We start from the raw sequence: 24,285 nt of genomic DNA on the forward strand, positions 1-24,285 counted from the left end.
AACTTTATCCTCATCTAGATATGTCTCTAATAATTTTGGGTTAACATTTTCTAACCATCTAAAACTGAATTGAAAGGAGGCAGTTTCACACAGGCCCCTCCCCTTCTCACCACACAAGTTATCTCCACTGCAGGTTGCAAAAGCATTCAGAGTCTGAACAGCGATAGCATGTGTTTAAAACATAAAACGAGGTGCTTTCGCGGATTTATAAGAAACTTTACGGCGTGAGTACTGAAGGGGGATGGGCAGAATGGGGAGGAGTTGGGAGAAAGGGGGGAGTCATTTCCTGAGAGTGACTTACTTAGAGCCAGATGATGACTTTGTGGAGGGGAGGGAGAAAAGCAGGAGGGAAGGAGGAGGCAGGACTGTAAGTTAGACCCACTTGCAGGTCATCTTCGTTCAGTCACTCCGTGGACGTGGACACGCACTCACACGAAACACGTCTACGGGTGCGCTCCGTGGATTATCAAGCGCTTTTTTTTTTGGAATCAACTATTTTTTTCTCCCCTCCCTTTTCTGTGGATTTACTCACCCTGAAGGATTGTAACGAGAGGATTGCACAAGGTAAATTGAAGGAATGTTCCAAAAGTGTTTCCTTTGAATCAAAAGCGTTCCAAACGAGTTATGCTTTGCAAGTTTGGTGCATTTGCGTCACCCCCGTTGCGCGCCATCTGGTCACTCTCCTCACCTCTTTCCCCCCTCCTGCTGGAGGTGAGGAACACCCGACTGAAGAGGAGCGATGCACAGCTGGAGGTATCACCACCAAAGTCCTGGAAGTCTACCGGTGCAAGGATTCTTGTTTTTTTCCCCCACCGACTTTGGAATTTCTCTAAGGCTTGTTTTTGTTTTCTGGGGAATCCGTGGATGTAATTAAAAGAAAGGCTCGTTCGAGGAGAGCCAGACGGTTCTAATTATTTATTTTCAGCCAACTTTTTTATTCTTTATTTCGTTTAAACATATTCCTGGTTAAAAGAAGCACACATTTAGAAGAAATTGGACGCAATTGAGCGCCAGTAACAAGTTGCACAATTGCGCGCAGATCCCTGCATAGAAAAATGAACCTCGATTCTTATATTTAACACAAACCACTTGATTTAGGGTTCAGTATTACATTTCTTAAAATGATTTGATCATTCTTGCAAAACAAAAGTATTTGATTTTGTTTCTTCTTTTTGCCAAAAGCACAAAAGATGCACCGAACAAAATTAACTACATTTATGTAAAAAAGTAATTTCAAAAGTCAAAAGGTTTTTGTCATGTTTTACCAAAAGTGCAAAAGAGACACTGAACGAACCTAACTTAATATACGTAAAAAACAATAAACAATTGATAGGTCAAAAAGTATTTATTTTTTACAATAGGTGCATAAGAGACACACAAAAAAAAACTAAAATTATGTGCAAAAAGCAATTCAAAGGTCAAAAAAGTCATTTTTTAACTAAGGGGCAAAAAAGACACTAAACACAACTAAGTAAAAGAAGAAAAGGGAAAAAGAAAAGCAATTCAAAGATCAAAAAAAGTCTCTTTCTTGGTGTAAAAGAGACAGTACACCAAAGAAATGGTAAATTATGTAATAAAAATAACTAAAATCAGAGGTCAATACAGTCTCCTTTTTACCAAAGGTGCAAAAGAGACACTAAAATAAACTAACTAAAATTATGCAAAAAAAAAAAAAGCAATTCAAAAGTCAAAAGATTCCATTTTTTAACCAAAGTGCAAGTGAACCACTAAACATAACTAAGTAAAATTACTTTAAAAAGGCAATTTAAAGGATATAAACGCTCCCTTTTTACCAAAGATGCAACAGAGACACTAGAAAAAAAAAATAAGTAAAAGGATGGAGGCCTTAAGAAACATTTCAAAGGTCAAAAAGTAATATTTTTACCGAAGGCGCAAAAGAGACACCAGACAAAACAAAATGAAACTATAGTTTTAAAAGAAAAAACACAAGAAAAAACACGTGTTCCCTCAGGTATTTTCGATAAATACCAATGAGACACATTAAAAAGAGAAAAAATGAAGAAACAATTAACTCTTAACTGGGGGGAAAGGAGAAAAACAGCGACAAACGGGGAAGTTTGAAAAGGTGGACTGTGTTTCCCTCTAGCGGTTTCATTAGAGAACTACAAGCAAAAATCAAAACGTGGTTATTATGGATTCTGTGCTGCAATGAAAATAATTTCCTTCCAAATGAGCAATTTATTGAACGTAATGTGGAATATATTAAAACTTACTGTGTATGAAAATAAGATATAATATAAGTGTTCAGGTATAGATACGTCCATGCATTTTATCAAACAATATACATTAGTTTATTCGATTTATTACAACAATAAATGCTAAATGATATTTACTATCACCTAATACTCGACGGATTCAGAATAAATATCTAAATAAACAATGGGTTCAGCCTAGACCGCCTAGAAACAACAACAACCATTATAACAGAGTAATAATAATCAAAGTTCAGTTCGGGCAAGATTAAAATTAGATAAGGTATTGTTAGAGTATTACAAAAAAAATCGTCATCATCCTTTGAAAAGCCAAAGATGTTCAGTTTTCACATGAAGTACAACAAAAAAATCATCAAACAATACAATGCTATCATGTTAAAAGGACTTCAATTTATTGGTGTAGAACAAACGTCATCAGTACTTAGATTATAGAAATACACAAATATTCATATTCATGGAGCGTGTCATTTGTTCCACTCTTGTCTTCAAAGATAAGAAAAAACAGTGAATATTGTAATAGTTTCTTGTTCCAAATAAAAAAACAAAGAAGACAAACACAGCTCACGGGCGTGCATTTCACAAGTTTGTTACTTTGTACTTTGACGCCCTCTAGCGGCACTCAAAATAATCATCGAATTAAATACGTGGAAGCGAGCGTTTTTTTTACCTTTGGCTTCCAGAGTATTTTATTCTGACATTTGAAAAACGAGGAAAAAAACGTCCTTTTGTGCTGTTTTTGGACGCTGTGACTTTCTTTTGATTTCACATTTTTTATTTGACTTGCCAGCTCAGACATTTGCATATTTTATCCCGGTAAAAGTGAACTGAGTCAATATGCAAGTGAACATTTTCCTTTCATGTATTTAAGTCAACGGTTTACTAGGCAAACATTGGAAAAGGTTATTTTATTACATATCAAATACAATATTTTTAAATATATTAACACTAAAGTTCTAACCATTCTTTCAGGTTAACTCTAAATCTTCTTTTTTTTTCTGTGCTTTAAGGATATTTGTTTCCTTTTTCATTAAAATGTAGTGACAGAAAACATCTGACAATTTGGTCATCGGGGCTTTGGTTTGAGTAGAATTTTAATGTTGTGTGTTATTGTAATTTAAAAGTAAATATATTTTTCTGATTTGTTTCCTACAGAATGCTAAATATATATTCATACATGCACGCATAATCGAGTAAAATGTCAATTGAAGGGTAGATTGTAACGTTTCTCAATATATTATTTATCCCTTCCAAGCCAGAACGTCCATCAACATGGATGGTTCAAGAATGTTCCTCATGTTCTTTGGGTCCATCATGATGCTGGCCATCACAGGTACGGAAAATATATTTTTTATTCACGCTTTAAAGTGGAAGTGCTTTGTTAATGTACTCTAATGTTTATGTGACAGCCAAGTGTGACCCGAACCCACCCATCATCATCTCAGACCAGAAGGAATTTATTTTGAGGCCAGACTCGGTGTTCAACGTGAGCTGCACCGGTTCTGGAAGCGTCACCTGGGCCGAGCCTTTGCCCAGGAACACGTTTGTGCTGCCGGGTTATATGACCTCAACTCTCTTCATCTACAACGCTACGGCGGCAAACACCGGCTACTATGTTTGCGTGGATGAGGATTTGGCTGCAAACCCGGAAGGGGAGCATGAAGCGGAAATATATGTTTTTGTCCCAGGTATGTTTATATGTTACAGCAGTGCTTCCCAATTATTATCTGTCACACCCTTCCTCGGAAGGTGGATCTTTTCTATTTACTTTTGAGTGATCACATAATATTGGGTGGGCAGCACAGTGACGCAGTGGTTAGCGCGTGTGCAGGCACAGTTCTAAGGTCTTGGGAACCTCCTGTGTGGGTTTAAATCCAGCTACCGGACTTCCTGTGCGGAGTTTGTATGTTCTCCCCGTGCTTGCGTGGGTTTCCTCCGGGCACTCCGGTTTCCTCCCACATTCCAAAGACATGCATTTCAGGTGGATTGGCCGGTCCAAATTATCCCTAGGTGTGAATGAGCGAGCGAGTTGTCTGTCCCTGTGTGCCCTGCGATTGGCTGGCAACCAGTTCAGGGTGTCCACTGCCCACTGCCCACTGCCCACTGCCCGATGATTGCTGGGATGGGCTCCAGCACCCCGCGACCCTACTGAGGATAAAGCGGTGCAGCTAAAGAGATGAGAGATGAGATGAGATATAATATTAGTGGAGACAAAACCTTGATTGCTTGATATTGGTGGTAACATGTCACCTCGGTCCATGCCAAATCTACACCTTCCAGCTCATTTTTGCTGGGGAACAAAACGTAAGCGGGCAAGGGGGTTTAGGGGGATGCATGTCCATCTGATTGATGAATTCAGAAAGCTTGTAATCTCAATTTTTACATGGAATGCTCAAAGATGTTCAATAAAAGCACCATTGGTCAGTGTTCCCTCTAAGCTGCGCGCGTGCGCAATTGCGCACTGCTCGCACATTCTCAGCGCACAGGAAAATCTAGCCAGCGCACAAAATTGAGGGCTCAAAATTACTAATTAAGAAGCGACTTAAGTCAAAGTTACAGTGCATGAAGGTAAAAATACACGGGTTCCCCTGACGTTGTGTCCTAAATGCGGTATTTTGAAATCGAGTCGAAGTAGAGCGAAGTTGAGTAAAGTTAGTAGAGTTTGTCGAGAACCGGCTTCTTCGGCTCGGTTCACTAAAAGGAACCGGCTCTTTCGGGTCCTAAACGACTCTTCAGGTTGTTTTTGCTTCTTTAAAAATAGTATGTAAAATTATGCACAAAATGACTTAAATAAAGGGGGGAATAGAACAAAAAAGAAAAAAATACCAAAATGAAAAAGTAGTGAAAAGCTGAGAAAAAAAAAACAAAAGGAAGAGAAAAAAAGAAAGAAACATTTAGGAAAAAACAAAAGAAAGAAATGTAGGAAAAAAGTAAATAGTGAACAAAAAGAAAAAAGTAACAGCTCGGAAAAAATAAACACAAGGAGATTTATTTTAAAGGAATTAAAAAAAAAAGTAGAGAAAAAAAACACAGAAAAAAGAAGAAAAAGTTTGTGTTGCATTCAAATAATTTCCCATTATATCAAGTGAATCTTGTTGCCAACATTGTACTTCCACAAAAAAATGTGATTAAGTACAGTTCTGTATCTTACAACCGACTAAATAAGCCCCCCAAAATGTTAATATTATGCGATAAAATATATCAGGAAATAAAAAGAAATGGATATCTTGTTAAAGAAGTGTAAGAACAAACGACGTTTATAGACCGTGCAACCTTTGCAATAGTACATGAGTCAATTCATTCAAAAGTGAAAAATAATTTTGCATTGCCGGAAACTCAGCAAAATGTAACTTGATGTCAAGTTTTGGACATGTTTGATAATTAATTATCTTGCCACACTTGGGATTATGGTTGCTCACTGTTGTTTCAAGCGTTGCTCACCGACTTTGTGTAAACGCTCAGACCCGTGGAAAATTACAGGGAACATTGCCATTGGTCACACGATAAAATAGCCACCTTATTTTTCAAATGTGCCCCAGCATTGCATTGTCAATGCTTCAAACACCTTCTGTTAGTCTTGCCTTCAACTCATCCACATCTCTTGGAATAGCAGGCACAATCCTTCCACAAAGCTCTTCAAAAAGAAATCCCATGTTGTGAGATCCGGAGATCTGAGTGGCCAGGACATAAGATTGAGATCATTCTGCCCAGACCGTTCAATCCGTCTGTCTGGCAGGGTTATGTTCACAAAACTGTTTAACCCTGAGGCTTGAGCGTGTTAGCGTGGATGAGCTGAAGGACTGGATAACAGAAGCTGTTGACAACGCAGCGCGTTTGGCAATAATTTGACTCTTGGCTTGATGTGTGGCGCTCACATTGAAGATATTTGAACATTTCATGTAAAAATCAAGATTAGAAGCTTTCTGAATTTATCAGATATGTTTTATTATCCGTACAAGTTTTCAAAATATTCAAAATCAAAATGTGCCCAATACTTTTGGAACACCCTCTACTTCTCATACGACCGTTTCCGTGTTCCTAAAAAACACAAGGTCTTAAAATCTGTCCTTTATTCACCCATTCTAGATCCGCAGGTTCCCTTCGTCCCAGAGACTCTCCACAATCTGGTGGTCCCCATGGACGCTATGGGAGTGACAATTTCATGCCGCGTTTCGGACCCCAACTCCCACGTCACCCTGAGAAGTGTTTCCAATGGAGAAAAGATGTTTGCCTTCTATGATAACAAGCTAGGCTTTTTTGGTAACCTCTCACCGGGTCAGTACCAGTGTGAGACCAACCTCGGTGGCCTGGTGCTTACCAGTGATGTCTACACTGTCAAGGAAAATGGTAAGGAGACTTTTATGCGTATTGTAATTAGGGATGGTCAATTACTTTTTATATTGTGATTGGTTTAAATACAAATTCTGAGTAGTTGTCAATAAAGACAATACAATAACTGTTACTTGGTACCACCCCAAAAAAATATATATATTTTTTTCTTATTTATGGTTTTTATTTGTCTATTCTTTAGATACTTTTCATACTTTTTAGGGGTCCAGAACGAAAAAAATCATCACTAAAATGATTATTGTATTTTTTTTACCATATTGACATTTTTTAATACTAAAACAAAAAATATATATATTTCTAAAAATTATTTCACGGTCGAGCCACAAAAAAGGTTGATTAATGTGCTCATTTTATGTATTCTTCTTCTTGTTTTCTTGATTTTTTTTAATTAAAAAAAAACCCTTAAAATGATTGCGAGGTGGTCAGAAAAATCAAAAGAGAAAAAAATGTTTGCCAAAATGATAAGGAAAAAAAAATCCCTCAAATTGCTATTAAAATTGTTAGTCATTGTGAATTTCCAGGATTTTTTTTTTTTTTTACTGGCGAAGTATGTAAAAAATCTCACAACATTAGAAATACTAAACTAAAACGAGCAAAATTAAATTGCGAATAGGGCAAGACTTTTTTGTAGTGCACTTGCACTTTTATACATAAAGTTTAAAATACTTCATGGACAAAATAAATATTTAAAAGTAACGCGTTTTCTGGAAAAATCCTTACATAAAGTTCATCTATCCGAGAAATCTAGTCAACTGTCATCGCCTAAAGAGCCAAAATACAAATATTACATGTACTCACATTGAAATCTGGCTATTTTTAATTGTATGTTGAAATAAGACTTGATTTAAGTTAGCATAAGTGGTAGTTATAAATGTCAAACATGTTTCACAATGACATCATGGGTGCACAACGAGGGCAGTTTCTAGAATTAAAAGGGAAAATGCTCAATAATGCACTTAACTCATCCAGCGGACGCGATTTATGATGAACATCTTAAATCTCACAAATTAGGTCATGTTGCTGGTTTGGAAATGATCTAACAGGCCCTGTTTTCCTCAGAAGTGCATGTCTGTGTCAGCGCTCCATGACAAATTAGTGATCAAGTGGTCAGATGATGATCTAACCCTGCCCATATTTGGTTATTATTTTTAATTCCCAGTGGAAACAGAGCCCGAGGACTTCAATGTGGACGTCAAAGTTAGCTTGGAGAACTTGAAGGCGGGGCAGCCCCTCAACATCACCTGCGTGGCCCCTGCAGGTTCCGCCTTTCAGCAGCAGTGGCTCCACCCAAAAACACAGGTGAGCTGCATTCCTTTTTATTAATGGGCTGCAATAAACCATCAACTCAATATTTAACAGTAAGGTGCGTTGTTTGAGGTGTCCTTGAAAAGTTAAAAGTATACATGTGTTAACAGTGCCCAACTGAGGTCAAAGAGCCTTTGTATTTTTTCCCACTGCGCCTATCTGCTTTTATCTTACTCCTATCAGAGCTGTTCCGGACTCACAACACTTTAGGAAGCAGAAAAGGATGGAGAGGTGATTTAAATCAGATTCGTGCTCATCCTCGTGGTTTTCTGTTAGCATGAAAATGGTGAAAGTCAGAAGAAGACTGTTTCAAGTACAACCTTAAAGCAAACCCAAACCCCCAAAAAGATGAAAAAAGAAGAGATAGTACATGAGTGTCTAAGAAATGCATATACTTTCACGCGCCACACAAGCAGCTCGACAGAGACTGCATTAATGACTTAAGCCAGAAGGTAGTGTCAACGAGTAGAACATTTCCGAATTCCAGACAGCACCTTTAATCAAGTATTTTGTCTTTGAATCAGTATTTCAAATTAATCTTCTAGTAAAAATAAATGTAATACAATTTGGTGACTTTTATGGACCATAACATGTTATGAAATGTGTAAAATGTTAATGACGATTTTCCAAAAGGAGAGCAAATTTTTAAATGTAGGCTTGCCACTTTATACCACGAAAATGGTCATATCAAACTAGTAAGATTTCTGTGTTGCTATTAAGGGCACTGTGTCAAATTAACAGATATGCATTGTGTTCATTTTGATTTCACTAAATAATCAGTCTTTGAGAATGAAAATCAATAAGAATGTGTTGAAAAGTAGAAATTGTAAAGGTTTTTGATAATTTCTAATTCAAAATGGATTTAAAAGAATAGAATAGAATAGAATAGAATAGAATAGTCATTTTGTCATTGATAACGTAGTGAACTCCAAGATAAACAAGAAAAACACGTTATCAAAGACTGAAAAAGGGGAAATTTGAAATAGGCAACCAATTTGAAATGTGTTATTTTTTATAGTTGTTACACCACTTGTAAGTTTCAGTTTCATAGACTCAAAAACATCAAAACTTTCCCTTTCCTCCTCGTGCTCTAATTCCCTTGCAACCGCCGGCCATGCCTCCACGTTGTTGTCCTCGGTCTCAAATTAGCCAAAGCTCCGATTTTTAGCCTTCCTTTCAGCAGGCTCAGAGCAAACGCCTTTGGAAAAACAAAGCCTGACCAACGGATGGCTCTCGTTTGTTTACGACCAAGACATCCGTCATCCAATGTTTATGCTTAACAGTCTTGGGAAAGTCCATGTGCAGGACCGACAGTCCGTAACCAAAAAGTTCAAAGCGTTCTGACCCCTTGCACCAGCCGCCAGACATGTAGATGCAGCCTTGCACACGACAGCGAGTGCTTGGTGTTATTCTTGGTTTAATCTCTACAGCACATTTTCAGATCATGATCTTAGGGGTTCCCCTGAGCGTTTTTTCAGTGAGCTGAAGCTGAGTTTTTTGGACTCTCTTGTGATTCATTGCTTGCCCACCATACAGTGTTTTAACCATTAACTGCTACTGTAAATACTCTGAATACATCTCCACAATCCCTCTTCTTGTTCTTATAGGCTGTCAATGCAGTTCAGAAGAAAGAGACTTTCCATGACCATGTACTCTACACCCTCATAATCGAGCAAGCCAGCCCTCAGGACAGCGGCACCTACGAATGCTCTGTCACCCACCAATCCATTGGAAAAGTCCGGGTGAGCTCAGCAGCTGTCACCGTCTTCGGTAAGACCCTCCGAGCGGTATACCGCCGAGCTTCTCCTCTGCTTTAAACATCAGACTTCACATGATGGCTATGACAGATGTATGCCGGACCAGACTGTCTCCTTACACTCACCTACAAATTCCTCCTCTAAGACCGCCTTATTTCCCATTCTCTGCAGAAGAAAATTCCTTCGTGGTACTGGACCACAGCGGGATCCTGGCAACCGAGTTCGTCAGCCTCCTGGAAGAGACCGAGTTCACTATCTCCATCAATGCGTCTCCTTCACCCACGGTGACCTGGCAGCGAGACGGCAAAGATATACTGAACAATTACTACATCCACGCCAAAACGACCCATCTCCATGGCAACAAGTAAGACATTGGATTTGAATGTGAAAAGGGTTCAAAAGGCTACTTTCAATTATGTCACAATACAGTGTTCCCTCGCCAAATTATGGTTCGAATTTTGAGTCATTTGTGCATCCCAGATTTTTTTTCTATTATTTAGTTCCGTGAATGTTTGCGTATGCGCTGAAATTTTACCGTCAGTTTAAGAGCGCCACTACACCTAAACCAATTGTTTCCTTTGGCGCAGACTGGAACAAATGTAATGAATCGATTTCAAGTCTAGAGACAAACGAATAACCACTTGTACATGTTTGTTTGCAGTACGAACATGGAGGCAAGCATGGGCAACATTAAGAAAATAGATGCTGTTTCCACATTTAACTTTTGACATTAATGGATGATTTCATCCATTTCACGCAACAAAATCAACCAAGTACCACCCCTGTTTGCCCCATATCTGCGACCTGTCTGTTAACAAGGAGTGCCAGAATCATGGACTTATACCCCATATGGAGGGATATAACTGTTGCATTCAATATATATGGACTGTATGTTCACGGTGGGGGGGCGGAAAATGAAGCAGAAATATCCCAAAGATACCAACCAATGCACTTGATGTATTCTTAGCGAGCAAAATTGGGGCAATTCTTTATGCAGTACCTCAAAATAAACTCTGAAAAGTTCTGGGCCACGATCCCGCTTCCTTGGCTCCGGCCAAGTACTTAACCACCTGCAGAAATACATTGTTGATTTTGCATGTTTCTTTTTTTTTCTTTGTGTAGATCAAATAAACCACCTGAGCACTCTAAGAGCTCCGGGCTGGTGTGTGTTGTTATGCTTGGATGGGGGAGAGCACATCTGTTTTAGGCTTTATTCAGAGCTAAAATAACTAACACCTGGATCCACTGCAAATATAAAGACCAAGTACTTAAAATTCATTACATGAATACCCAAAAGATGAGCGCATCCGGAGAATTTGTTTTGATATATTTTACAAACATGCCCTTTCTCGTGGCAGGTACCAGAGTATTCTGATCTTCCGGCAGCCACTGGAAAAAGATAGTGGGATGTATACTATCACAGCCGTGAGTGGCTCTCGTAACGCCCAGTTCTCATTCACCCTCAGAGTCAAAGGTAAGAACTTCAAGCAAAAGTTAGAGTTTGATTAATAACAACAAAAACTAAAATGGAAAGGAAGACTCTTCTTGAGCCAGCGCTCTTACAGTTTTGAGGTTCAGGACAAGAACAATGGGTTCTGTCTTAGTTTTCTGTTCTGGCTGAATTCCCCCAAAAAACCCACATTAGTTTCATGTTTATAATTGGAAGTAGTCAAAATTGCACGATACATCCCACTCGACTTCTTATACAGTTGCAACTTTAATTGAAACATATAGTGCAAAATGGAATGGGAATAGCGATGCTGCAATGAAGAAAGATTATGATTCAATACATTTTCCACTGTATTTTTACAGTAAAATCAAGTTCAAACCTAATGCTTTACACCAAGATTTTACCCTCAAAATGAGGTCTGAAATTGTTAGGTCCTCCCCTTTGAATATTGTCAAGTCGAGTCATGTTTATTTGTATAGCTCTTAATCACAAGAAGTCTCAAAGGGCTGCACAGACTACAGACTATTGCAAACTACAGACTATTATTACACCATCCCCTGATCTAAAACCTACATGAGGGCAAGGAAAAATTCAAAAACCTCATAATGAGGAAAATCAAGAAACCTAGAGAAGGGGACCGCACATGAGGTAATTCCCCTTCCAGGATGACCAGGCTGCTGTTTTTTCAATTACAAAAAATACACAGATATTGTCCTCACTCTGCTGGTGAAAAACTCTATCTGGCCCCTTTCAACGTAATATTTACAAAGCAAACATTCTTGACTATGATGACAAAAGTGAGGCAAAGAGGAACTATGTGAGGAAAACCGCCTAAGCAAGGCTTATCAAGATTCATAGGGATGGCAGTCCATGAGTTATTTGAAGCACAGAGGACAAAATGCAAATGTAATGACTGTGGACAGTCCAATTAAATTTCTTACATGTTGCTTTCAGCTTCCGCTTCCTTGACCTTCCCGCTGTCCTCGGGTCCGGTGTTATTGCCGCAGACAGAGGAAATGGTGGTGGCACTTCATACTCCCTTCACACTCACCTGCAGAGGAGAAGCCCAGCTGGCCTGGGACACACCACTCGACGTTCCCGAGCAGACGCAGGAGGACAACAGCAGTCTATTTGTCACCACCATCACAGTTGACAGGGCCACAGCCATGCATACTGGCTTCTACACTTGCTTCTACAGCCACAACTCCACAGATGATGCAAAGGAGAGCAGCATCTATGTCTATGTACCAGGTCTGCTTCAAATGGTGCTTCATAGGTATTTAGGGCATACCGTTTCACTCCTTGGCTGAGCAGGTTCTTTGTTTTTGCTCAGATCCAGATGTCCCTTTCGTGCCGTCACCTGTGCCTTTCGGAAATCACGTCCTGTCTGGCCACGAGGAGATGGAAATTCAGTGTCGGGTGTCTAATCCAAGTGCTAACGTGACCCTCATAAACGAAGACACCCAACAGCCTATCCCGTGCTTTTATGACAGCAAGAGAGGTGCCTTAGGTGTGTTCACTGCTGGCACATACGTCTGTAAGGCTGTTGTCAACGGACAAGTCCACTACAGTGAGCAGTACATCGTTCATGGTTGGGCCGGTGCGTATCCACCAAAAACAAAGAGCACATCAGCCATTCAGCTTCAACACTTGACTTTCTTAATTGCTGCATGTCAGGCGGTGGCCAACTGAAAGTTGAGCTGGCAGCCAAACGAACCGCTCTCCTGGTCGGAGACCCGATAACGGTCACCTGTTTGGCTCGTGGATCGGAAATACTGGAGGACCACTGGAAGTACCCTGGCAAAATAGTAAGTGGTGGATAAAAAGTTTAAAGTCATGTTAGCGGGTGTCACGGCAAATCTGATGTGAGTACTTTGTATGCGGCAGGCGGACCGCGCAACAAAGACAGTGCAGGACAATAAGCAAGATCAGGAAATTCTTTATACACTGACCATTCCGCATGCATCGGCCAAAGACAGCGGCAACTATGCCTGCTCCATCACTGACATCATGAGCAACGAGAGCCAAACCAAAGAACTGACCATCACAGTTTACGGTATTTTAACATGTCGTGTTATCAGGTATTGTTTAACGCTGATAAAAAAACATTCCATGAAAGGCCAGCCTCTGCTTTTGAACAGAGCACGAATTTCTGTTGCTGAGGCCGGAGTTTAGCAGCCAAGAATCGGCTGATCTGGATGAGGTCCGTGTATTTACAGTCGAGATTGACTCATTTCCTGACGCTCGCGTCACCTGGCTCAAAGACGGATTCCCGCTGAGCGATGTTACTGCCGAGATCTTAACCAGTTTGCGTCAGGTCAGCGAGACCAGGTGGGAGTCTTAATCCAACTCCACTCAGAATTACAGCACTGAGGTCTTGAGAGGAAACCAAAATATCCATCCTTTTGATTTTATGTTTAGGTACACAGGTGCCCTCACCCTTATCCGTGCAAAGGAAGAAGACAGTGGGAACTATACCATGAGGGTGGAGAATGGAAACCAAACTCATAGCGTCAGCTTTCACCTCCAAGTCAAAGGTCAGCCAAAGGAATGCCGAACTCATCTCACTGTGATTTCAACGCTATCTCTTTCCTGCACCGGCGGGCTTTTAACGGCGTTATCTCGCATATTTGCGACTCTTCCAGTCCCCGCGGTCATCGTGGACCTAATGGACATCCACCACGGGTCAGCCTCGGGCCAGTCTGTTGTGTGTATCGCAGGGGGGCAGCCTACTCCGGAAGTGGAGTGGTTCATCTGTAAAAACATTAAACAGTAAGCCCGTGCTCACTTTGGAATTGGACCCAAAAATCATTCCGGTTGTTTCAGCTGGTTTTCTATTATTCAGCTGTGCCAATGACTCGTCCTATTGGGTGCCGCTCCCCGCCAACTCTACCGAGGTGGAAGTGGAGTCGCACATGGATGAGGACAACAACGTAGAGAGCCAGGTCATGTTTGGTCATCTGGAGAGCACATTAGCGGTGCGCTGCTCTGCTCACAACGAAATAGCCACAGTCAGCCGGGAAGTGAAGCTTGTTTCCAATGGTAAGAATAACTGCAGACTGCATTCCCATACCTTCTATCTTCTGATATTGTTAAGTCTTTTCCTGGTTTGGTCAGTGTCAAAGTTGTCAGGACAGTAAGCTATGTGATCCTTCCAGAACTTAATAACCCATAGTCACCTTTAATCAGTCAACTTCTTTGCTCCCACAATATTTATCTAACTAGAGTGACCAGATTTTCATCTTAATACTTGCATAATAACTACCTATGAATACAAAAATTTGTTAGCTGTTGGTTATGTAACTACCAAAGCTAATGCTAAATGCTATATTAAATGATGTTCGCGTTACTACTTCAGATTGCCAATTTTAGTTGAAAGTTCAAAAGCACTAAACAATATACCACACTCACGACTCCAGCAAAAAGCTAGCAGTCCTTCATTGCCCGTGATTCTTTGACATAAACCACAAACACAGGGCTATTTTGTTGTCAAAAGACTATGTCACTCACCTTAAACTGTTTAAGATTGTCTTAAAGCTTGGTCGATTGTTTTTATGTTAACATCTCATCAAAGTAATCATAAACACCATCAGATCATGCTTTTTACCCCTGACTGTCCTCCCAAACAGGCCCCCATCGGGAGCTGACTGTAGCTGCTGCTGTGCTGGTTCTGCTGGTCATTGTCATCATCTCACTCATTGTCTTGGTTGTTATCTGGAAACAGGTACTGAGTTCATTCATCCATTTATCTCGTGTTTTCCCCCCGCCGTCTAATAGCTCGCAGCTCTCTCCATAAAATCCTATCACTCCACCCCATGACAGTCTAACAATTTGTTTTCAGAAACCACGTTATGAGATTCGCTGGAGGGTGATTGAGTCAGTCAGCCCTGATGGCCACGAGTACATCTATGTGGATCCAATGCAGCTGCCCTATGATTCCAGATGGGAGTTCCCACGGGACAGGCTTGTGCTGGGTGAGCTCTGAGGCAGAGGGATGTGATTCAACAAATAGTGTGATGTAAGAAAATAGGTAGAGTCAACCCCATAGGAAGATGGTCAAGATTTTCATATTTCTTTTTTATAAAGGCAATATATGCATATAAAATATTTATTAATTCCAAATAGGATAAATAATTTTGAACGACACCCTGGCAGACCCGAAAAGGTACTTTCTATGAAGTTAGAACTACAGTGCAGAATTACGTAGAAGTAAGACATGTTTCCAAGAGCTTTGTGTTTTATGATCCGGGGCAGGACAACATATAACAAGGTGGAGAAGTCCAGACTAGCTCAATTGTTGACCTTGTGACTTTCCCTTCAGGTCGCATTCTTGGTTCGGGAGCCTTCGGGAAGGTTGTAGAAGGCACAGCCTATGGACTCAGTCGCTCCCAGCCTGTCATGAAAGTAGCAGTGAAGATGCTAAAACGTGAGTGAATCTAGTTGCAAGAAAACCTAAGCTAAAGAAATGAAAGCCCTGAAGTTTGTTTTCTGTTTTTTTTCCCGGTAATTTTTTGCAGCCACGGCCAGATCCAGTGAGAAACAAGCTCTCATGTCAGAACTGAAGATCATGACTCACCTCGGACCTCATCTGAACATTGTCAACCTCCTGGGAGCCTGCACAAAGTCAGGTAGGGACCTAAAGATTAGCATTTCAATCAAACCTTTTCAGAACATTGGCTGGAGAGGAATCTTAACATGGGAAATTTAAAGCTCTTCATCTTGACCGTGCCTGTTTTCAACAGCCCTCTGATAAGATTAGTTTGCAGGCTGACTTTTTTATCTTTCATTTCCTTCCCAGGCCCGATCTACATTATCACTGAATATTGCTTCTATGGTGATCTGGTCAACTATCTACACAAGAACAGAGAGAACTTCCTGAGCCTAAGCCCAGAGAAACAGAAGAAAGACTTGGACATCTTTGGAATCAACCCAGCAGACGAGAGCAGTAGAAGGTAGCGCCTGGTCATGTTACTTGGGTGTCATTTATTTTTCTATCAGAATCGACTCAGACGCTCGAAAAAAAACCACGTAACATTGATTTGTTCCATTTTCTTATGCACATTCCCTCAAAGCAGCCATTGGTAACGTTATCTTCATTGTTCCCCCATTGGTTCAAGACATAGTCTGGAGTCTTGACCAAATCGAATCGCAGAACTGAAGTGCTCTCTGATTTCATCGCTAACTCGATTGTAACATGGCTATGGTATAGCTGTCAATCGTAACACGGTCAATTGTTAGCCATCTCTCCTGTCTGAAGAATGACTCACGGCAACCGTTTCTAGCTGTGACCGCCGTGGATTTCTAAATGCGGCGCCTGCTTTAGCCTCAACCGCAATCTGCACTTTACTCTGCTGCCGGCGCATGCCAACATCAGGGAATAGAGACATAAAAACGATGCCACAGTGTAAAATTGGAGTTGAATCAATTGGATTACTATACACAGTGGTACGGAAGCTGCTTAAACTTAAGTATAAAGTAACTCAGTAATACAAGAGTCAATGCTAGTTTGGAACCTTCCCCCTGAAATTGCTATTTCAGAATGGTAAGGGCAGATGACAGAAAACAAGGCACCCCCCCGACATATCAATCACATATTTGTTCATCAAATTAACTCATTCACAGTTTAAATGGGTCTAGGTAGACTTTGTAGTCTTAAATTTGGGTCAGCATTCTGAAGTTATTAGATTGTGGAGGACTTTAACATGATTGTAAGCTCACAAATCTGAAAGGGCCCTTTCCGTTTAGTTTTCAGCAGATGAGTCAGAACATATTTTGGTTCACGGCGCAGTACACTCAAAAAACAGTTTGTTCGAATTTTGGTAAAAAAATGGATGGTTAGTCTTGTCTGTGTTGTTTTCCAGAATGAATGAATGAACGGCTTTTATTGACATTATTCAGAGGTACAATGAGATTGGATTGGAGGGCTTTTCTTTTCAGATAGATTAAAAATGCATAAAACCATGTAAAAAGGGAAAAACAAAACTATGCGTTAATGATCTATATATTATTTCTAATAGATATGTGAGAGTCTTTAAAGAGTACAAGTAGCACCATTAACAGTGGCAGTAGTATAGAACAATTTTACATATGTATTTTGCCCATAAACATGTTTGATGAGAGTTCAGGGTGCCACTGGCTTTTGGAAAGAAGCTGTTTCTCATCCTGTTCGTTTTTGCTTTGATGCACCTGTAGCGCCTTCCAGAGGGAAGGAAAAAAAAGTCTATTAATCATTGTATGCATGCAGTTCTTTTTTCTCTTGTGCTTCTCTCAGCATTGTCTCCAGGTGAAACAAAATAATTTTGCCGGCCACATTTGGCCCACAGGTCATGAATTCGACACATGTGCTTTTGACCATTGAATTCCCTACCTTTTGTTTAAAAGTGCCTTACATTTTCTAAGAAGCTCCTGAAATCAATTCCAGTGACCTGTGGAATACCCTCGCTTACACATGGTTTACTTTTCATGGTCTTGCTTCCTCACTGGTTTGCATCGTGCATTATGTTCTGTATTCTGATTGGCTAAATAGTCAATTCACATTGATGACTACAATTATTATTTGACCGTAGAGTGGTTATATTTAAAATAAACAACGTTCCTTTAAGTCAGCACGGCGGCGCGAAGGTTAGCGCGTGTGCAGCACAGTTCTGAGGTCATGGGTTCAAATCCAGCTACCAACCTTCCTGTGCGGAGTTTACTAGTTCTCCCCGTGCTTGCGTGGGTTTCCTCCGGGCACTCGTGTGCAATTTTAAAGAAAGGAAGCGGAAGAAAGAAATCCAAAGAGATATAGAAAGACAGACGGAGAGAGAAGAGAAAAAAAAGCACGAAGGGTAGGAAGAGAGAAAAGGGAGAAAAGGAAAAAAGGAAGTTTGAGCAAAACATCAGGAAAGTGCAGGTACTGCCCTGCAAAAGAAGTTAAAAAGACACAGAGAGAGGAAAAGAGACAAAGAGCAACAAAGGAAGAGAAAAAGAGAGACACGGAGAGTGAAAGAGACAGACAGAGAGTGGGAGAAAAGGGGTGGAACAGAGAGAGACAGAGAGAAAAGGAAATACAAGTACAGTGTCTTTGTTCGAGGCGCCTTTCTTTGGCAACATCAAGTTGACATATTTCAACCTGCAGCTTGTTTTTCTCTTGCGCTTCACTGAGTGTCTCACGGGCCGGATTCAATCCCCTAGCTGGCCTGATCTTGCCTGCTGGCCGCCTGTTTGACACCTGTGCTTTATATTATCCATTTACTCTATCGTGATCTTGGTTAAAAAATAATGATCAATGCAACGGATCCTGATTGAGTTTCCCGTGCAACTCTAAACCAACAGTGGCACCTAGTGGAGCATAAAAGAGAATAACACCAGTGCATCATTGGTCCATAATGAATATTATAGTGTCGTAGACACTCAAAATATACACAGATGTTGAACTTGCAGGGAGAACAGGAGCAATCCTAAAATAAGAAATTTGAACCTGTTCTAAAAGCCTTTACATACATATCCCACGTACCCCATCTCTAGTCCATCCAATTTAATACCCCCCAAAAAAACACTCTTTGACGCCTGCGTTCTAAGATTTTACCCAGGAAATTCCCACCCTGTTTTTGGGAAAGGCAGCAATATTTTATGGTCGGAGCTGACTGGTAAACTTGTCCTTCACCCACAGCTATGTGATCCTGTCCTTCGAGAGCAAAGGCGACTACATGGATATGAAGCAGAACGGTAGCACTCAGCAGTACGTGCCAATGCTGGAGATGCCCAACACCTCCAAATATTCGGGCATCCAGCAATCCAACTACGACCATCCGCCCTCCCAGAAAGAAACGAGCGACGGTGAGTTTTGCCGACTGTTGTCAGTACAAATCCGCTTGGCCCGTTGGTCCGAGGGTACACCCTTGTTGAAATTCAGGATGGGTACTGCCCTGTAATTACGGAGAGGAGAGAGGATAATTGCAGCACTGGCGTATTATTGCCCAGTCTCTCCCTGCCATTAACCAAAGTCGGGTCGGCTGGGGCTATATTTACAGCAGGCGGTTTTGTTGTGCAGGACTGGAAGGGGACAGCCTTTTGCCGGGTGACATAGACGAGGGTCTCAGTACCACCGACCTGCTCAGCTTCACTTACCAGGTGGCCAAGGGCATGGAATTCCTGGCTTCCAAAAATGTAAGTGAGTCCATTCCGGTAGACTACTAACAAAAACGCCTCTGTCTTGCAAATCAAGTTAAATGGTCGGGCTCGGGCATGGTCAGGCTGTAATACCTTGTCTTACATCTATTTCACGGTCTCACTGCTTCACGGTTTTTCGTCATGCATTGCGTTCTGCATTCCCTACAAGAGAATTTATTGGTTAGAAAAAAATAAAAATACATGTTTACAGGTGTAGTATACATTACCGTAAATTCCGGACTATAGAGCGCACCTGATTATAAGCCGCATCCACCACATTTTAAGGGGATAAGCCGCATGCGCCCACAATAAAAAAGTGTAAGACAAACACAAAATTAACCCAAACTCGCCTTTGAGTCCCACGATTGTAACTGAATACAAAGTACGCAGTCCAAAAACCACAGCCGGCAAAATGAACGGAAAATGATACCGGTACTTAAGGTTTGATGCAGACCTGCAGAGTCCGGGTCCCTTTGAGAATAATCCAAGGAAAGAAAATGTATATTTCCAAAGGTAAAGGTGGGAAAAATATATATCCACTATTGTCCGCTGAGTCCACAAACACAACTCACCTTTACTCCACTTCCCATCAGCCCCCGTTGTTTTCGCCCCTTCTTTTTGATTCGCCCGTGGAAAACATATCAGAATAAGTCTCTAAAATAAATACATTACAAAAATATACAGTTGCAAATACATATTATACATGGTTACACATATTTAAAAGGAAGACGGTACACCGAAAGAGTTTTCAAAGCTTTAATAATAATATAACTTTCATCCCAAACCGTGCCTGTGAAGGGTAGCAAAACGCTACTAGGAACACGCTCGCAACACAGTAACCGGATCTGTCAAATAAATTATACGGTAGTTGTAAAAATCACGGTAAACCGTCCTCATCTCCCTTCTTATAACTGATGTCATCAAAGTCATCTTCCCCAGTATGGGAAAGAGACTATGTCATATAGACGTCGTCCCACGCTCCCTTATTCAAAAACACTCTAGCAACACACTCGCAACGTAAAGTTTACGTGCAGTAGCTCTTTTTCCTTCTTTATCGGACTGCTCGATTGCTTTTAGCTTGAAAGCTGCGTCATGTGCCTTTCTTATTGCAATTTACATGGTGAGGATATGTCTACGCTAATTTAAATTGTGCACAAGCTAAGAAGTTGCTGTCTTCCTCGGCGCACATATTCCACCGGTCTAAATCTTACCTTTTGTACTCGAGCGCCGCTGGCGGCCGTTAGAAAAATTACATAAATTGGCCGCATCACTGAATAAGCCACAGGGTTGAACGTTTGGGAAAAAAGTAGCGGCTTATAGTCCGGAATTTACGGTACTTGTATTTGTTAAAGGAATGCTTGGGCCAGTCAAAAGGTTTTGTTGTCTGATTTCAATGCATTGTAGAGTATTTCATCGTTAGTATAAAATCAAGGTTACAACTTCTTGAATTTTGCATATATTTGGTTCTTTTTGAAACGTAACCCCCTTAAAAATAAAAGAATACTGTATTCCAAACTGATAATCCAACAGCAATTCACAAAACCATTAACTTTTTTCCATTTCACTTAAAGAAAACGTCAATTCAAAAGCATTATCCTTCTATTTTGCAAGTTTTTAAAAGATGTTTTTCACTTCAATTTATAATTGATGCACTTTTCTTTAGCACAATTCGGAATTTACCTTATTTTATTATTTTTTTCTGTCTCACTCAAGAAAAAACGTATCTCCAGAATTGTTGTTTACTTCTGTTTTTCTATTATTAAACACATAAGTCTATGGTTTATTTATAGAGCTATTTGAGAGTCATTGTTTTCTAAATCTATCAATATCAAATTTATTGTTGCTTTCATGTCCAATAATAATAATGATAATAATAATAATAATAACAATAATAATAATATGTCCAAAATTCATTTTGGGGGAAGTAATAGTGTTTTTTATGCTTCTGAAAAGCGAACGTTTTAAGTTATTAGTGTGTCTGCATTTTATTCATTTCTAGAAATATGCAATTTATATTTTTTAGCAGTTTTAAGTTTTTTTTCAACATGAAAGCAGCAATGAATTAATTAATAACAAATTAAATACATAAGATTTTCCTTTAAATTACTTTTTAATCAACAACTAACTGAGTGACTTTTTAAATAATACACAAAAAAAAACAACCTAGAATTTCACATGTCAGCTGTGAGAAAACATTTTTCCATTTAACACACAATATAACAAATTCAGGTAAATAAGCCAAACAACAGTACATTCACCCAAATGTCCCAGATGAAATAAGTTGTGAAACAACTTTGTTCATGCGATACTGGTAGCTGTTGCCACTGGTAAAAGTCCAGTCTCAATCTGATACCAACACTTGGTATATCTACAAATTTTTAGATTTTGTATTTTATGCTCAATTTGTTTGAATCATCATGTTAAAGTTTGAGTGATAATAGCCCGAGACGATAAGCAGTCGAAAGAAAACTCAAAAAGTGAGGCCCTGATTCTGTATATAGCAGAAACGCAGCCAGGCTAGAATTACCGTGCCGGCCTCCCAGCTTCATAGTTATTATCCCTAAATAAAATAAGTGGTCACATCCGTCCATACCACTGGCATGTTTAGACAAGAATTATGCTAGTTGAAGCAATATGTATTATCATTAAGCACCAGTTGGGTTTTAATGCAGAAATAGAAATCCTGGGAAGCAAAGATGGCTTATTTGGTTTGTTCTTATGTTTTTCCTAGTGCGTGCACCGAGACCTTGCCGCCAGGAACGTTCTGCTCTCTCAGGGAAAAATCGTGAAGATCTGCGACTTCGGGCTAGCCAGGGATATCATGCACGACAACAACTATGTGTCCAAAGGAAGCGTAAGTAACACGATTTATACGCTCGTATTCTATGATGAATTTTCTTTTTAAGGTAATTTTTTTGTGCAGACCTTCCTGCCTGTCAAATGGATGGCACCGGAGAGCATTTTCGACAACATATACACCACGTTGAGTGATGTCTGGTCTTACGGGATTCTCCTCTGGGAGATCTTCTCACTCGGTGAGTCAAATTTAGATGCTAATGCTAAGATGCTAGCAATCCAACAGTCTCTTTGTTACAAAGGTAAGATTTGGCCTAATTAAGACTGCCAGACCCAACCCAACCCACGGGTATTAAAGCCCGAACCAGCCCTAGGTCAACCAATTTACATAATTTGAGGGACCAAGCCCAAGGCATAACCAATTTTTTTTTGTTTTTTTGTGAGGACTCGGGTGGAGGAAGGCTCCTCTCTTGCATTTTTTTTAAATTATCCACATGTCACTGTTCTAAGTTTTTTTTTCTCTTTGGAGGAGGATCTGTATAATGTATTCGGTCCCCGTCTCTTCGTTTGAGAGGGTGAATGTCACAAACCAGAAACGGAGACAGGACCCAGTAGCGTTCGTTTACTCAGTTTTATTGATAAAGAGGGAGAGCAGGGCTTGCTTCCACGATCCGAGGATTGACGGACACGGGTGGCAGGTGGCTGGAAACGTGGAAGTGGCACTTCCGTGTCGAGCGAGGATGATCGTAGATTTGCTGGAATACTAGTCGTTAGCCGGGACGGGAGAGCAAGGGCGGTGTTGAGTTCGGAAAAGAGGTCGGCAACAGGTGTCAGGCAGGTAGCGAGGCAAAACAGGTCGGATGTCGGGATGGCAGAACATGGCAGAATCAGGTCCAGAAACAGGTCTGCAACGGGTATCAGGCAGAGGAAAACAGGGCAGGAAAAATGTCGGACGGAATGAGCTTGCCTAGTTGGGAGCATAGGTTCGCAACGATCTGACGGCGTCCTCTTGAAAGCAATTGGTTTAAAAGGAGTCTCTGAGCCAATCAGCTCTCAGGACTCTTGGCGCCAATGGGGCAGTCACAGGTGCCCTGAATTGGCAATCATGACAGTGAAGCCTGGGCCAAACCCGATCATAATGACTGCCCTATACGGCACAAATTTGTCATTTATTTAAAAAATAGCACGTTGAAATTGCTCAGTAAAAGCTAACATGTGTTATTATATAGATCGGGATATATTGTTCAGTTATATTACATATCTACTTGAATTCTCTATCTGGATGCACATAAATCTGTAGAGTGCCAACCTCCGTAGACAATTAAACGGGTATCGGTATTGAGTATCGGCGACTGCTCAAGTGTTGAGGGTGTGGGAATCAGATTAAAGAAGTGTTAGCAAAAGAGAAAACAATTATTAAATATGATGTTATTGCATTTATTACACTCCGAGTAAAAAAATAATAATAATAAAATACTTTTCTTTGTTCAATTCCACGTGAAGGGGGAACCCCATATCCTGGGATGGTGGTTGATTCAAGCTTTTACAACAAGATCAAGAGCGGATATAGGATGTCCAAGCCGGAGCATGCACCTAGCGACGTGTACGTATAGCAGAATACAATAATATAACATCCAATCTGCAAGCTCACCTGACATGTAATATGGTTATTGTTGTTGTTTGTTTTTGTATAGGTACGAGCTGATGATGAAATGCTGGAACAGCGAGCCGGAAAAGAGGCCTTCCTTCTTGGGCCTGAGTGACACTGTCTCTTCTCTGCTGCCTTCTAATTACAAGCGAGTGAGTGACCCATCGTGATCTGCTTAAAACGGACTTGTCAGCTCATGTAAAGACATGATACAATCATTTTGAGTGAAGAGGAACATTCACTTTGGGAAAACAATATCATTCTTAATGTACGGTGACAAAGTATAGCACCTGCAGAATAAACATGCAGAAAGCAGCGTCCCCTGTGGCCATGCATGAATCAAACCTTTAATCGTTCACTTTCAGAGAAATCTAGAAAAACATACTGCTGATGTTGCACTTTCCTAAAAATAGAAGTACTTATGTTCCACAAAAAAAACATTGATGTTGCTTCTGCAATGCAGAAAAAATAAAAAAGAGACATCTAAAAAAACCTGTAAAATATACAAAAAAATAATTATCTTACCAGTTTTTTTTTTTATCTTTTGCTCCTTCTTATTTTCTATATTTTTTCATCTATGGTTGCAGGTTCACTTTG

At 40.3% G+C, this 24,285-nt stretch overlaps 1 protein-coding gene across 3 annotated transcripts in view; it reads left to right on the plus strand.

Moving 5' to 3' along the window:
* Nucleotides 1-352: 352 nt before the first annotated feature.
* Nucleotides 353-24,285, plus strand: part of pdgfra (platelet-derived growth factor receptor, alpha polypeptide) — a 30,929-nt gene continuing 6,996 nt past the window's right edge. Inside the window, exons 1-27 of one of the 3 annotated variants that reach the window (XM_088349731.1) lie at nt 353-564; nt 3,491-3,564; nt 3,641-3,919; nt 6,318-6,578; nt 7,741-7,880; nt 9,494-9,656; nt 9,815-10,007; nt 11,002-11,117; nt 12,048-12,344; nt 12,427-12,693; nt 12,771-12,901; nt 12,981-13,149; nt 13,235-13,424; nt 13,515-13,630; nt 13,739-13,865; nt 13,939-14,135; nt 14,723-14,817; nt 14,935-15,067; nt 15,415-15,519; nt 15,611-15,721; nt 15,892-16,045; nt 18,745-18,911; nt 19,126-19,241; nt 21,976-22,098; nt 22,168-22,279; nt 23,544-23,643; nt 23,735-23,840. In XM_088349731.1, coding sequence (XP_088205857.1) covers nt 3,504-3,564; nt 3,641-3,919; nt 6,318-6,578; nt 7,741-7,880; nt 9,494-9,656; nt 9,815-10,007; nt 11,002-11,117; nt 12,048-12,344; nt 12,427-12,693; nt 12,771-12,901; nt 12,981-13,149; nt 13,235-13,424; nt 13,515-13,630; nt 13,739-13,865; nt 13,939-14,135; nt 14,723-14,817; nt 14,935-15,067; nt 15,415-15,519; nt 15,611-15,721; nt 15,892-16,045; nt 18,745-18,911; nt 19,126-19,241; nt 21,976-22,098; nt 22,168-22,279; nt 23,544-23,643; nt 23,735-23,840 — 4,029 coding nt within the window. In that variant the 5' untranslated portion in view covers nt 353-564; nt 3,491-3,503. Of the gene's footprint in view, nt 565-711; nt 754-3,486; nt 3,565-3,640; nt 3,920-6,317; nt 6,579-7,740; nt 7,881-9,493; nt 9,657-9,814; nt 10,008-11,001; nt 11,118-12,047; nt 12,345-12,426; nt 12,694-12,770; nt 12,902-12,980; nt 13,150-13,234; nt 13,425-13,514; nt 13,631-13,738; nt 13,866-13,938; nt 14,136-14,722; nt 14,818-14,934; nt 15,068-15,414; nt 15,520-15,610; nt 15,722-15,891; nt 16,046-18,744; nt 18,912-19,125; nt 19,242-21,975; nt 22,099-22,167; nt 22,280-23,543; nt 23,644-23,734; nt 23,841-24,285 lie in introns of those variants that run through there. The other 2 variants (XM_088349729.1, XM_088349730.1) reach the window with 2 other exon arrangements.

Source organism: Urocampus carinirostris, chromosome 12, assembly GCF_059441175.1.
Source record: "Urocampus carinirostris isolate Australia breed hairy pipefish chromosome 12, RoL_Ucar_1.0, whole genome shotgun sequence".
NCBI lineage: Eukaryota > Metazoa > Chordata > Actinopteri > Syngnathiformes > Syngnathidae > Urocampus > Urocampus carinirostris.